The sequence below is a fragment of the Danio aesculapii genome, chromosome 16 (assembly GCF_903798145.1).
Source record: "Danio aesculapii chromosome 16, fDanAes4.1, whole genome shotgun sequence".
In the NCBI taxonomy this organism is placed as follows: Eukaryota; Metazoa; Chordata; class Actinopteri; order Cypriniformes; family Danionidae; genus Danio; species Danio aesculapii.
The window spans coordinates 5384852-5401305 of record NC_079450.1 but is presented as its reverse complement, the minus strand read 5'-3'; the positions used below and the strand labels follow the sequence as shown (position 1 = coordinate 5401305).

Genomic DNA, 16454 nt, shown 5'->3' with positions numbered 1-16454 from the left:
CACTTTCTCTCTTTCATGGATAAGGAAACGTGTTGGATACACTCACTAAAGACATTCATTAGCCTACATTATTAATTTCGTTTGTTAAGCTTAAAGATTTGTTTCAAAACTATTTCTAAATTCAGTTCTAATGTCCAGCAAATGAATAAATGAACAATAATAATGAAGTGTGGTCAAAAAACTGAGTTTTATCCAAAGACACCTAAGCCCCATATGGTCCAAAACCTGACAGGTGGACAAATCTAAGCTTGTTTTTAATAAAACAAATATAAATATGCATATAGGGGTGGGGTTAGGTGTGTGCATTAAAAAGCATTGCATGCAGCTCAGATTGCAACTGCACCAAGTCTGCATCCGGACCCCTCTCAAAAACCCTGTCATTCAGCATGGATTGCCTCCCCAAATTCAGAACATGCCTTATTTTTTGTATGTAATCTTATTTTTTCAATTGCCATCTTGACAAAGGCTTTCCAGATTGGTGGAGTTTAAAAAAATACTGCATAAATTCATGACCAACAAGTCTTTTAAGTCTATTTTATTCCAATGATTAAAACCCGTCATTCAGGCTGAATTCAGTAATTTTTAGAGTAGAAATCTGGAAAAATCAACTCTCCAGATTGAATTGAAAATGGAAAGTTTAAAATCATAGTAAAAAACCTGGTCATTCAGCATCGATTGTCTCCCCCAATTCAGGACATCCCTTATGTTTTTCTATGTAATCATATTTTGCCATCCTGACAAAGGCTTTCCAAATTGGTTAAAGTTTAATGCTGCATAAATTCATAATCAACAACTATTTCTAGTCTATTTTATTCCAGTGCTTAAATCCTATTCATTCAGGCTGAATTCAGCAATTTTCAGAATAGAAATCTGGAAAAATCAACTCTCCAGACTGAATTGAAAACAGCAAAAGTCTGACATCATGGAAAAACTCGGTCATTCAGCATCGCTTGTTTCCCAAAATTCAAGACATCCCTTATTTTTTTTCTATGTAATCATATTTTGCCATCCTGACAAAGAACAATTGGTTAAAGTTTAAATAAATACTGCATAAATTCATGACCAACCAGTCTTTTAAGTCTATTTTATTCCAGTAATTAAACCCCAGTCATTCAGCCTGGATTCAGCACTTTTCAGAATAGAAATCTGGAAAAATTAACTCTCCAGATTGAATTGAAAACAACAAAAGTCTGACATCATGGAAAAACCCGGTCATTCAGCATTGATTGTCTCCCTAAATTCAGGACATCCCTTATTGTTTTCTATGCAATCCTATTTTGCCATCCTGACAAAGAAAAACTGGTTAAAATTTGAAGATATACTGCATAAATTCATGGCCAACCAGTCTTTTAAGTCTATTTTATTCCAGTGATTTAAACCCCAGTCATTCAGCCTGGATTCAGCACTTTTCAAAGTAGGAATCTTGAAAAATCAACTCTCCAGATTGAATTGAAAATGGTAAAAGTTTAAAATTATAAAAAAAAAAAAACCTGGTCATTCAGCATCGATTGTCTCCCCAAATTCAGGACATCCCTTATGTTTTTCTATGTAATCATATTTTGCCATCCTGACAAAGGCTTTCCAAATTGGTTAAAGTTTAATGCTACATAAATTCATAACCAACAACCACAGTATTTCTACTCTATTTTATTCCAGTGCTTAAATCCTATTCATTCAGCCTGGATTCAGCACTTTTCAGAATAGAAATCTGGAAAAATCAACTCTCCTGACTGAATTGAAAACAACAAAAGTCTAAAATCATGGAAAATCTCGGTCATTCAGCATCAATTGTCTCCCTAAATTCAAGACATCTCTTATTGTTTTCTATGTAATCATATTTTGCCATCCTGACAAAGAACAATTGGTTAAAGTTTAAATAAATACTGCATAAATTCATGACCAACCAGTCTTTCAAGTCTATTGTATTCCAGTGATTAAAATCCCGGTCATTCAGCCTGGATTCAGCACTTTTCAAAGTAGAAATCTGGAAAAATCAACTCTCCAGATTGAATTGAAAATGGTAAAAGTTTAAAATCATAATAAAAAAAACCCAGTCATTCAGCATCGATTGTCTCCCCAAATTCAGGACATCCCTTATGTTTTTCTATGTAATCATATTTTGCCATCCTGACAAAGGCTTTCCAAATTGGTTAAAGTTTAATGCTGCATAAATTCATAATAAACAACTACAGTATTTCTAGTCTATTTTATTCCAGTGCTTAAATCCTATTCATTCAGCCTGGATTCAGCAATTTTCAGAGTAGAAATCTGGAAAAATCAGCTCTCCTTATTGAATTGAAAACAACAAAAGTCTAAAATCATGGGAAAAACCCGGTCATTCAGCATCGATTGTCTCCCTAAATTCAAGACATCTCTTATTGTTTTCTATGCAATCATATTTTGCCATCCTGACAAAGAACAATTGGTTAAAGTTTAAATAAATACTGCATAAATTCATGACCGACCAGTCTTTTAAGTCTATTTTATTCCAGTGAATTAAATCCCAGTCATTCAGCCTGGATTCAGCACTTTTCAAAGTAGAAATCTGGAAAAACCAACTCTCCAGATTAAACAGAAAACAATACAACATCGCTTTTAACAACTCTTTCAGGTCTGTTACATTTCATTCATTAACTAAGCTAATGGCAAAAAACCCCGTCATTCAGCACACACTCCCTGAAAAGTAGGAAACTCAGCCCTTTCACAATGACCTACATCACACATTTACTACACATGACGATGCTGTGCTTCATAGCAGAAATCTGATTATGCAATAAGTGATTCATTTAGCGCTTTATCTCAGTAGTTCCCTAGTTTAATGTTAACTATTTTGGGAAGGAATGACATAAAACAGAGTCAGCAAACTTGCAGTACAACCTCACACCCAATAGAACCAGAAAAAGCATAAGATAATCATCATTTGTCCCCAATACACTAATAAAATCCCCAAAAACGTACCTTTATTAGAGATTTATATAATCTCAGCATTGGAATCATCCATTAAATTGTTACAACACCAAAAGACCTAAATGTTTACGTCAATTGCTATTCGATTTTTGCAAATATATACATATATATTTCAGTATACTGTACATACCTTTTTGACCTCCAAGCTTTACATCCACACTCCACATTTTGTCTGGTTTTCTAGGACTACGTCTGCTCTCCGTCCCGCTCTCGTTGCAAATAAATCCCCCAACTTTTTTCCAAACATCTTCTTTGTGGTTTATTCTGTCGCCTCCTCTCACTTCAGCTGCTACGTTTCCACAGGACAAGTGGTCTGCCCTTCAGAAAAATGCTGTTTGCATGCCAAAATAAGAGAGAGATGGATTATAATTTCAACGTAGAGTACAGATGAAGTTAATCACATATTTTTTAAAAATACTGTCGTCATCAGAAAGAGACGAGGAATGTGTTTATGGCGAGGAAGGCATGTTAAAGCTTTCCGATTGTGAATTATTAAGTTAATTAATTAAGTTAATGTACAGTATTACCTATTGACAATGACATATGCAAGCATACACTTTCACACGACGGTGACTTTTGCATTTATAGATTATTTATAGATTGTCTTGATGCTGATCATTTATGTTAATTGCTTAAATGTTGTGTATAGCATGATTTAGGGTTATGCATGATATAGCAGGGTAAATAAGCATTTCTAAAGGTGCTGTTGACTTTTTTTACCAGGTGTTGGTAACAATCAAAGAGATCCAGATATGCAAAGATAACGAAACTAATTGATTCACAAATAAAGTTATGTGTAATACAATAAAAATGACGCAGGGAAAAAGTATTGAACACATGAAGAAAGGAAGGTGTATTCCGGCAGTGAAGGCCCAGACAGCAGCTCAAATCTCTCAGTAGTTCTTCAGCAACCCTCTGCCCTTCCTCAGCTGCTTCAGTCCAACATCTACATTAGCAGGAGGATGAAGATGAAACCAGGGTGGACATTTCAGCAAGGCGATGATCCGAAAACACAGCCAAGGAAACTCTCAGATGCTTTCAGAGAAAGAAAATAAAGCTGTAGAATGGCCCAGCCAATTACCTGACTCCAATCCAATATTAAATACAAAATAAAGCTCAGATTTGATAGACGAGACCCACAGAAGCATCAAGATTTTGACACTCTGTTGAAGTCTGTGAGAAACTTACACCTGAGCAATGCATGTGACTTCAATCTCCATATGAGAGGCGTCTTTAAGCAGCCATCATGCAAAAAAAGCCTTTTATATAAAGTATTAAATGCATTGTTTTGCTGCTGATCATTTATTTTTTAACAAGGGATAATTGCTTAAATGTTACATATAGCATGATTTAGGGTTAGGCATAATTTATTCACCTGTATGCCATAAATTGTTCTGTCATTCATTTTCTTTTCAGCTTAGTCCCTTTATTAATCTGGGGTCACCACAGCGGAATGAACCGCCAACTTATCCAGCACATGTTTTACGCAGCGGACGCCCTTCCAGCCACAACCCATCTCTGGGAAACATCCATACACACTCACTCACTACAGACAATTTAGCCTTCCCAATTCACCTGTACCGCATGTCTTTGGACTGTGGGGGAAACCGGAGCAAACCCACAAGAACGCAGGGAGAACATGCAAACTCACACACAGAAACACCAACTGATTCAGCGACCTTCTTGCTGTGAGGTGATGTCACGGATTGGCCAGGCTCTTCCACCAGTATCACGCAACGAGCACCTTCACCTGAGTATTAATCACACACAGCTGCAACCAATCACTCCTATTCACTATATAAGCACACACCTCACCTCACTCATTGTCCGGTCTCGTTCCAACGAAGCGGACTCTTAGTGAACACCTCCTGGTAATCACTATCCTTAGATCTCAACATCTGTACTTACCTAAACTCTGTTTCCTTCCAGTCTGTCCAGTGTTCCCGGTGTCCTGTCAGCGTTGTGTGTATCGTCAGTCTGTCTTCCCCGCAAGCTCTCTGGTGTGTGCATTCGGTCATCCTCAGTGTCTGTCATCCAACCTGCCACAAAGGATCATCAGTTCAACCGAACTCTATTCACTTCTCCAAAATTATCCTTGTGTGCTCCACTTTTGGATTAAACATCATTAATAACTTACTCACCTTGTTTGTCCGTCTGCTTCCCTAACAGGTGACAGCACTACCTACTGCGCCACTGCATCGCCAAATTGTTCTGTCCTCAAACTCATTCATGTTAGATGTAATTTTAATCTATTTTTATACCTGACTTTTTTAAAACCGCAAGTTTAATGTACCCACGAATACAGCACAATTTAACACATGCATACATACACTCAACGCTTATGAATTCGTCACCTTAGAATCACCTGGTTCAGACATTTTTGTCAAAATTGAGTTATTCACAGATTCCTATTAAATGACATCTTATTTACATCATATGATGTTTTTTTTTTATAAGTTCTTTACATTTTAAGACTTTTTATTTAAGCAAATAAAAAAGGTTTATCTACAAAGTTTAACTCTAGCTTGGCTCTAGAAGGTTCTTTCTGTGAGCCAATCTGCATTTTTAATGCGTGCACGAGGACCGAGGACCAATCAGGATCAGCTTTCTTTGTCATTTCACCGGACTGCTCTGTTAACAGCAGGAAACAAGTCAACTAAATAATGCCACACCACACAAAATTGAGAAGTGTGTAAATGTGATGATTTAGAAGCATTTCTTGACATTGAGATTCATTCATTTTCTTTTCGACTTAGTCCGTTTATTAATCTTGGGTTGCCACAGCAGAATGAACCGCCAACTTATCCAGCATATGTTTTACGCAGCGGATGCCCTTCCAGCTGCAACCCATCACTAGGAAACACCCATACATACGCAGTCACACACATACGCTACTGCCAATTTTAGCTTATCCAATTCAGCTGTAGCGCATGTCTTTGGATTTGTGGGGGAAACCCGAGCACCCGGACGAAACCCACATGAACATGGGGAGAACATGAAAGCTCCACATAGTAATCCCTACTGACCCAGCCGAGGCTCAAACCAGCAACCCTCTTGCAGTGAGGCGATCGTGCTACCCACTGCGCCACTGCATCGCCGACATTGAGATAAAATGTTAAATTTTACATTGTTGAAAAAGAATTTAATATTAAAAAATGTATATATTTAATGTGAAAAATATGTATTTGTTTACATATAGTCAGTGAAACACTTTTCAGTGTTTATTAAACTCATTTGCTCATCGTCTGTTTTCTTTTAAAGTCTTTAAATTTAATATTAAGCCCTGAAGGGCAAATACTTTTTTATTTTATGGGGCATATAATTCAATAAATATAATTCAATTATTCACATAAGGCATAACATTTAATAAATAGTAACATATTAATTAGATAAAGTTAAAAGCTGCACTGGAAAAAAAATGTTTAGCACAGCCGTGTACGCTTAGTTCGAAAAGAAAAAATATTCATCCTAAAACATGAAATAAATGTTACAGAAAGCAAAAATTTACTTTTTCAATTGTTACAACACCAACTTTATATATATATATCTATCTATCTCTATATATATATATATATATATATATATATATATATATATATATATATATATATAGTATTTCTTGATAAGTAATGCTTCAATGAATGATCTGCCAGATAGAACCTTATGATTCCATGTGGAAAATGACTTTTCAGAAGGAGAAGGTTCTATCTGCATTTACCGTGGTTATTTTACTCCAATTTGTAAATGTAAGAGAACTTTGATAATTTACATTTAGAGAACCCTTAGGGTCTCTGTTATGTTAATGTATGAAAGAGAATTGTTTCACACATGTTGTTTGCTTTATAGAATGCAAATCTTTGAAGCTCAATATCTAAAAATCATGTAGAATGCAGATAGAACCTTATAAGTCTAAGGTGACGAAATACACTTGTAAAATGAAAGTAGGTTTATTTATTATATTAACATTTGCATGTATTATTCTGTATTTTATTCACATTTGAATGCTTACACAAAAAAATTAGGGACAATCAAATCAACAGTGTTAAATGTGGCCTATACACATTAGTCATGTTACAAACAAAAATCTTAAAATCATTGAAAGAAAAGCAACATATATGTGCAAAATGCTTGCAGAAATAATTTCATAATTCATAAGAAAAGGTGATGAAATTTGCAGTATTTTATTACATTTTCTTTGAACTTCTTTTACAGTAATGTTTCTGCTGTATCACAATCTATGTTATATTTTTCCCTGTATTTAGTTATGTTTCAGTCAAACGTAATTTCCCAGCAGACACGCAACATCATTAGACCTTAATATTAGGCTAGATTCAGGTCGCCAGCATCTAAGGACAATGTTATTTTGACGTCCAATAATGACGTAAAATGACATTGATATTGGGTTGATTTTAGGTTGTGTTAAAAAGTGACAAAAATCCAACGTGGAGCCAACATCTTAAACTAAAGTCATATTGACATCAAATCCTGACATTTATTGGTCAGGTATGGCAACTAAAATCCAACATCTGATAGACGTCATAGTGGTAACGTCCACACAGCGTCAAGCTGTAACATCATTAGATGTTGATATTTGGTTGATTTTAGGTTGTGTAGGAAAGAAACCAAAATTCTACGTCAAGCAAACATCTTAAACCAAGATGTTAACCTGATTTTAATTTCCAAACAAAATGCAATGTCAATCTGATGTCATGTTGACGTCCTGTGCCTGCTGGGTTTGGTTTTGTTCTGCAAACTACTTAATGATGACAATCCTTCCAAATTAAATTAAAATAAGGTGTCTCAGTATTAAAATAACAAAATACAGCATTTTTCTGACATGTTTATATTCACGACGTTTTAAGTTACAGCAAAAATATTTTTAAAAAAAAGCCATTTTCTGGCATGTTTACATTTAGCCGAGTTTAGACATTTTAACAGAAACAAAAAGTCGCCATTTTCTGGCATGCTTATATTCATCTTTAGACGAAGAATTAACATTTAACAGAAACAAAAAGTCGCCATTTTCTGGCATGCTTATATTCATCTTTAGACCCACAAACATTTAACAGAAACAAAAAGTCGCCATTTTCTGGCATGTTTATATTCATCTTTAGACGAAGAATAAACATTTAACAGAAACAAAAAGTCACAATTTTCTGGCATGTTTATATTAATTTTTAGATGAAGCACATACATTTTAACAGAAACAAAAAGACGCCATTTTTCTAGCATGTTTATATTCCTTTTTAGACCAAGAACTAACATTTAACAGAAACGCCATTTTCCGGACATATTTACATTCATTTTCAGACAACGTCCTATCGTTTTAAGCTACAGCAGAAATACACCCTTTTTCTGGCATGTGGAAATTTATTTTAGACGTTTTAACAGAAACAAAAAGAGGCAATTATATGTTTATATAAATTTTTAGAGCACGCACTGAAGAGCACTGAAAAGACAACATAAACTCCTTGAAGGTGCATTTCTACCTGATAATGACAGTCTTGCTGATCCTGACGGAAAACTACAGCCACGTGATTGAGGATTTTCCATCTGTCCCAACCAGACCCGACACAATAAAAATCAAAATAAGAGGTATTTTTTCCCATGATGGCTGGAATAACATACAAACTAAACTATGATAATAACACGAGGTACTGGTTAAGTAACAATTAAGAGTTTGAGTATCATTTAAAAATACATTTAAATAATATAAGAACATTCCAAGAATGTGCTCTGTGTAATTGTTTCAGACACTCGATATTTCTTCTTAATGATGTTAAAATGGTTTAATATTTATGCTTTTGATAATGTATTTTTCCATCGCGAGCACGGTACTTGCCCCGCCCACCCTGTCTTCTGATTGGCTGTGATGTTTGATTGACACCGAGTCTCATGTCTTGGCAAAATTTAACTGATTACATCTTGCAGAAGAGTGTTAGGATCAATATTAGACAGTGCATTAAAAACAACCGCTGCAGGGCCCAACCAGCTTTACCAGAAAGCCTAAGTTGAGGTAACATTGAGCACTAAATGAAAACATATTACAAATGATAAGATCAAGCCAACAGAGTGCAACATTGTGATCTTGAAGTGAAAACTCCATTTATTTCCTTCATGGATTTCCTAATGATAGCTTTTAACCACAGAAGGCAGACCTGCTGTGACTTCAGAGGTTATTATGGCTTTGTTGAATCAAGTATTTCACCTGATTGTTTTACACATATTGTTTAACCTTTGCATTTCTAATGAAAAAGTATAATTCTTATATAAACAATTGGAGAGCTGTGGTGAATAAATTGCACCAACAGCTTATTATCTCCACATATTCCAATAAAGTTAAAATCTAATTGGTGTTGCTGTCAACATATTTAAATGTAGCCTATATACAGTGTAATATTAATTATATTTATCTTTTGAAAAACTATTCCCATTTAGAAACCTGATACATGAAAATATATGCAAATCACATATAAGATACACAAGTTCATATTTGGATTTCACACATATGAAATATGTTACATTACACAACATTTATTGAAATATTTATATATATATATATATATATATATATATATATATATATATATATATATATATATATATATATATATATATATATATATACACACACAACAGTGTCTGGTTCTTGAATCTGATTGGCTGATAGCCATGCAATATTCTGCAAATAACAGCACTGGAAAAGCCTCTTCACCCTTCACTACTCCGCCCACATACAGCCAGCAACAAGCAGAGGACACTTTGACAATTAATGCAGCTGTTGGACAACATATTGTACTTTTGAGGCTTTTTTAGTCGATAATGTAGTTGTTTGGATTGCAACTATGCAGTTTATTTATAAGGATAGTGCCTATTTTAAATATTTATAATTTCGGCCACCATCAGCCAGACCAAAGAAAGTGACGGTCGATGTTCTGCCACAAGATGGCAACAGATACTACATAATAAGTCCTTGGAGGAAAAAAAAACTATTTTTTTCTTAACGTAAGTTTCAAACTACAGCTGAATAAATCATTATAAATCAAGTAAGTGAAATTTTATGTCGATTTCTCTCTTTGTATGTTATAGTTCTGTATTTATACCACAGAAACTGCTAGTGTTTGCTTTGCTTTGGCTTTTTCTGGGTTTAATTATTGTGATATCCCAATTGCAACAGAGAAATACTGGGAAATCTCTGTAGACTGGTGGCATTTCATACCGTCCAGCCTTATTATCTTAAAATGTAAGCAAAAATTACCTGTTTTGTCATCACTTTAGATATTACGCTAAAGAATCATTCAAATCCTAGGTCTAAAGCAGAGATGCCCGAAGTTAGCCCATTGTAAACTTTGATTTGGCCCACCATCCCATCTGAAAATGATGGAGAAAGTAGGGAAGAATGGCTTTAACCGAGATTGTCATTCCTAATTTGATGTAACCTATTTTGTGTGTTTGTTTTGTTACTGAGCTACAAAAAAGCAAAACTGAAATTAAAAGTTTCTATTTGATGTAAATGAATCTGAGTTTTTAAAATGTAAATTAAAATGTAATGTAATGTTTTAAAATGTAACTACTGTCACTCGACAAAAAGAGGACTATATGCAGGAAACACGGACAAGTTTGTTTTTAATTTTTACTGTAATAAGTTCACTATAAAATGTAAAAAATATATATTATACCGTATTAGTTAATATTTCTAGTTATTTTTTTAAATTATTAAATAAATTCGGCCCATTAGCCACAATAAAGTTCGTTTTTTGGCCTTTCATAAGAAAATCTTGGGCGCTCCTGCTCTAAAGTGACGTTGGTGAAGTAGCAATGGTTTCTGCTGTTCTGACGTCAGCTGCAGATGTGAATGAATGGCGGAAGAAAGTAGTTTCTTATACAAATGGATTTTTGAGACTCTCCATGATTGATTTTCTTTTTTATAGACATGAGTATGCTGTCGAACTGTTGAACCAATGCACGCCTCCCACCAGTGCCAATATACAGCCATATTGCACTGCTACGAGTGTTATATTGGGTTCATACAACAGTTCGACGGCACAATCGTGTAAATAAAAAAGAAATCAAACACGGAGAGTATCAAAACCTTTTGTATTAGGAACTGCTTTCTTCAGTCATTCATTCATCAGCTGACGTCAGAACAGCAAAGTAAGGACCAGGGGAGAGATGGGGTCACGGATATAACTGAGGACGCGGGTGGAGAGGAATGTGTCGCGAACTCCGCCCTCTCTATTCTGCTGCCCTAGGATATAACTGCTGAGGACGCGGATGGAGAGGGAGGTGTCGCGGACGCCGCCCTCTCTACTCTGCTGCCCTAGGATATAACTGCTGAGGACGCAGGTGGTGAGGGAGGTGTCGTGGACGCCTCCCTCTCTATTTTGCCGCCCTAGGATATAACTGCTGAGGACGCAGGTGGTGAGGGAGGTGTCGCGGACGCCTCCCTCTCTACTCTGCTGCCCTAGGATATAACTGCTGAGGACGCAGGTGGTGAGGGAGGTGTCGCGGACGCCGCCCTCTCTATTCTGCCGCCCTAGGATATAACTGCTGAGGATGCGGGTGGTGAGGGAGATGTCGCGGACGCCACCCTCTCTATTCTGCCTCCCTAGGCAGCCGCCTAGGTCGCCTCTATGGACACGCCGGCCCTGCTTACCAGCATACCTGCCAACATTTCTTTAGAAAATCTGGCAGATGGAGGGGGGGGGGGGGTGTTCGGGGGTGAATTCTCTGAATAACACTGTTGAGAATCGGGATAGGAAAGTAACTGTACTGTGGTGTTAGTAACTGTATTATGCACTTGGTTTTGTGCGGCTCTGCGATCGGATACTGTATCAAAGTTGGCGACCCGGGGGTGTTACAGACTGTACCAAAAAAAAAAAGGGGGGGGGGGTGAAATTACATGAGTTTTCCAGGAGAAATAACAAAATGGGAGGGTTGTGGGAGATTGGTCTGAAATACAGTAGACTGCCCGGAAAAACAGTGTTGGCAGGTATGCTTACCAGTTTAATTTGATTATCTGTAGTTAGAAATTAGGCTGTTTTAATCTTCTAAGAGCTTATTATGCAGTCATGTAGACATCTTGTGTATAGACAATGTCAACCGTCTTTGGTCAGCTCAGTATGCCAGGCTAATGGCCGCCGACGCTCTGTCTGTCAGAAATTATAAATATTTAAAATAGGCACTATCCTTATAAATAAACTGCATAGTTTGCAATCTAAATAACTACATTCTCCACTAAAAAAAGCCTTAAAAGTACTTTATGTTGCCTAACAGCAGGTATATTTGTCAAATTGTAGCGTGTCCTCTGGTTGTTGCTGTATGTGGGTGGAGTAACACACAAGGGTGAAGGGTGAAGAGGCTAGACCAAAGCTGTTATTGCACAATATCGCATGGCTATCAGCCAATCAGATTCAAGAACCAGACAGAACTGTTGTATACATAAATATATTGCATATATTGCCAAATATCTATATGGGTTTTAGGAAAAAAATAATGAAAAAACACTTCCAGAATCAGCGCTGCTGAAGAAGTGTGGCGGCTCTATTGCACCCTATATTGATAGTGGTCCATTATTCTGGTCCATTAAGCTGCTGCTGCTGCAGTGCCGCATCAGAATTACATTCATTTGCTTTAGACTCATAAGAATGTGCTGACAACGCTTGACTGCAGTCAAAAGAAAACTAAAAATAAAAACACTGGCCCATATGGTGTCTCCTACAAACCACAGTCTCATCATGAACATCCATTTCTACAGCGTGCTGTCAGTGGAGCTCTGAGTTTTCTCATCAGCACTTGAACAGTTCAACAAAGGGCAATAAAGAGTCGTGCGACAACACGGAAGAACCAGACGCCTTGCCAACTCCTCCAAGACGTTCTTGAAAGTTCCTCTGAGCGCCGAAGACGAGAAGTAGAAGATGAACGGATCCAGGCATGCGTTAAACGTGCTCGTGAGAAGAGCGTAAACTCTCCAGTCTGGACTTTGCCTGTTCACATATCCAACCACATGCGAGATGTTGTAGGGCATGAAACAGATAATGAAGACCAAAAGTGTGCCCAGTGCCATCCCGATGGCTCTATAACGCTTCTTAGCGTTGATGCTAGGCAGATTGGAGAGGATGTGGATGAATTTGATATAGCAGAAGCAGCAGATGAGGAACGGCGTGCAGAAAAGCACTGCAAAAAGCTCTAGTCGGACAGGAAGGAGGATCTGCAGCTGTTCGGGGCTGAATTCTTCATAGCATGTGTCTCGGGTTGACGGATCGGTGAAGTTTGGGTTGGAATGATTGTGGTATTGCATGATGTAGACGATACTGCAGTGCGCCATTGACATGATCCAAAATACGACACTGGCGATCAGTGCATTCCTGGGGTTGCGCTTGAGCTTGTATTTAATAGGAAAAGCCACACCGAGGTATCGCTCGACACTGATGGCCGTCAAGTGGAAGGTGCTGTTATAGATGGTGGAGTAGAAGATGAAACCCGACAGCGGGCAGAGGAAATATGGCAGTGTCCACTTCATGTTGGCCGCCTCCACCATGCGGAAGGGCAGGAAGAAGAGGAAGACCAGGTCAGAGATGGTCAAACTGAGTAACAGCACGTCCATCGGAGTGGAGCGCTGCCGAACCTTCTGGAAGAACGTGTAGAAAGCCAGGATGTTTGCGGGAAGGCCTGTGATCAGCGTGAAGCCGTACACACCTAACACCAGGTTACTGAGATGCACCGTCCACGCCATTCTTTACTAAGTGGCAAGTATGGAAACCTGTGGAAAAAAGGAGAAAGATTTAATTCCAGTGAGGATTTTGAAGTCATGTTGTACTATATAAGCACATTACATTACATTGAGTCATTCGTACAAAGTGGCTTACAATTGAGAAGACATTCAGCAAATCAACACGAAGAGGCAATACACACTGGTTAAAGTGTTAAGCGTTAAGGTGAGCCACAGCCATATCACTCTGCAGCCCAAAACTGGTAACTCCCTGAAGCTAAGCAGGGCTGAGCCTGGTCAGTGCCTGGATGGGAGACCACATGGGAATACCAGGTTGCTGTTGGAAGGGATGTTAGTGAGGCCAGCAGAGGGTGCTCAGAGTCCTGATATAGAGTCCTAAAGTGAAAGAGACACTATACTGTCTGTGAGCACCATCTTTTGGATGAGATGTTAAACTGAGGTCCTGACTCTATGTGGTCGTTAAAAACCCCATGGCATTTCTTGTAAAGAGTAGGGGTGTAACCAGGCTCAGATTAAGGCCCAATTCCACTGCTTAACCCTTACCCCAACCCCTTATTTTGCGCGCTCCCACCAAGGGGGAGGGGTGTCCCAATTATCTTTAACTTGAAGGTGTAGGGCTAAGAGCAATTGGTAGATACCCCTTCGAATGAAAATTTTTCAGGACCACACTCGAAACCAAGGGGTAAGAAAATTTCCCAGAATACACCATCCACAGCTGCACACAGAAGTAAGGAGATCCACAAATTTGTGTTTCTTTGTCAATATTACGAATTTTTACAACAAACAAACACGTTTTAATATATTCATAACCGTGTTTTACCGTCCTGCTTTAAAAAAACACAAATAAAAACCACTAAATTTCGCGATCTATAATCCATAATAATAACCCCTGTACAGCAGTCCTACAACATTCTGTCGCTCGATGACACTGGAATACCCTGTCAGAAAAGTCTAGTGGCTGGGAATGAGCTTTTTACAGTGTCTGCTATAATATTAGTGTTGTTTTTGGTGTGTTTACATAGATAAATATGGGCACAGTGCAAATACACAGTACAGTTACGATCGTATTGCCACATTAGATCATTATGATAACATAATATATGCCTTCAGTGATTTCCTGAAAATAAATACTAAAAAAATTACACAACTGAAATAACTACAGCAGTCGCGATCGTCTGATCACATATGAAGCAAGAGATCTCGATGACATATGATGACGTGTGCAGATGTTGCAGTGCTGTCCCAATACTTCGGGGTAAATTTTGAAGCCCATCCCCTTAACACTCGTTTTTAAGGGCCAAGGGGAAGGGGAAGGGGAAGTGGTAGGGGTACAAAAATAGAATTGGGATTGGGTCTAAGAATTCAGAGGCCCCTAGGCACATTGTCTTGTTGGGCCCCCTACCCGGCCACACCCCTATAGTTGAATTAAAAAATAAGAATAATATAATATTTTTTAATAAAATAAATCAATAATGTACTGCACGCACATAAAAATTAAATGATACACAGTACATATATTTACAGTCTACACAGATTTTACTTATTTTTTAAGCATTTAAAGCACACTTTGATTAAAAAAAAAATACTAATAAAATTAGTGAAAATGAATGGTTTTAGTATACTTGTTTAAGTTCACTGAAGCAGTACTAATATATATATATATATATATTAAAGGGTATTTGTTGTAAATATAAATTAGTTTTATTAAGATGTCGCTAACATTTACCACCTGAGCTACTGAGAAAGCGCGTTTCTTCATGTGCAGTACTGCAATTTGTCAATCGCTGTCACGAGCTTTACTGTGGCTGCAAAGGCCGCCTTTTCATTTAAAAAAAAAACTGTGCTTTACGCAATAGCCACCAGGTGGCGCAAGGAACAACCGCTTTTCCATTGACTTATGCCGAGTTCAGACTGCAGGATTTTAGCCCCGATTTTGACTCGCCGACAGGTTTTGATAAATCGCAGACAAATGCCTGAAATCACAGGCAAATCAGTGCTCATGAGTAACAATTACACAGTATGAATTATCAAAGACGCCATCTGAGAGAATCACCGGTGAGTCGCCGAGACGTGAGATATTTGGCATGCTAAATATCTGGAGCTGTCTGCGATTCAAAGCATGCCGTGTGAATGAGTTCTGATTGAAAATAACATCAGCGATTACCTAAAGCCAATGAGAGAGCAGCATTCAATAGCATGGGTACCCACAGGACAGCGGGAAGAGACGTTAAAAGTGCTCATTTTCAGTTTATTTGGACCCAAGAATTGAAGGAAAAACTAGTGGAAATTTGGCAGGAGCACTCGTGTCTGTTTGACATCTCAGCAATACCACAACCGGCTCGAAAAAAGAAAAAAGTTGAGGAGAAATTGATAATTCCCTTTAAACCCAGGTGAGCAAAATAAGAACGTTTTCTACTCCACTAAAGGCTTCTTTCTGATTATGTAGTTGATAACAAAATACTATGTGACATCGCGTTGTTTTCTCGCGTGTTTGGTTGTGAGACGTAGTTTGGACAAAGCTGTCGGCGATTCTTCCTATTTTAAAGTCATGCAGTGCGAAACCTCCTGCCGCTGATCCATCTTGCAATGTAAACACAGCAGCGACAGAATGCCAGCCCAGACAGTCATGCAGCGTGAAAACATCCGTGAAACGACTACTTTGAAAAACTAGCAGTCTGAACTCAGCATTACTGTGCGACAGCGCTCGATTCAGCTCCCTTGACGCCTCCAGTGGCTGGGTTTCATTATTCTTTTA

The 16454-nt window shown here is 37.7% G+C and overlaps 1 protein-coding gene across 2 annotated transcripts in view; it reads right to left on the bottom strand.

The window, feature by feature from the left end:
- Positions 1–11681: 11681 nt before the first annotated feature.
- Positions 11682–16454, bottom strand: part of si:ch73-90p23.1 (free fatty acid receptor 3-like) — a 17449-nt gene continuing 12676 nt past the window's right edge. For both annotated transcript variants that reach the window (XM_056474607.1, XM_056474606.1), the window contains exon 2: positions 11682–13729. In XM_056474607.1, the coding sequence (XP_056330582.1) occupies positions 12719–13702 (984 nt within the window). In that variant the 5' untranslated portion in view covers positions 13703–13729 and the 3' untranslated portion in view covers positions 11682–12718. The remainder of the gene's footprint in view (positions 13730–16454) is intronic.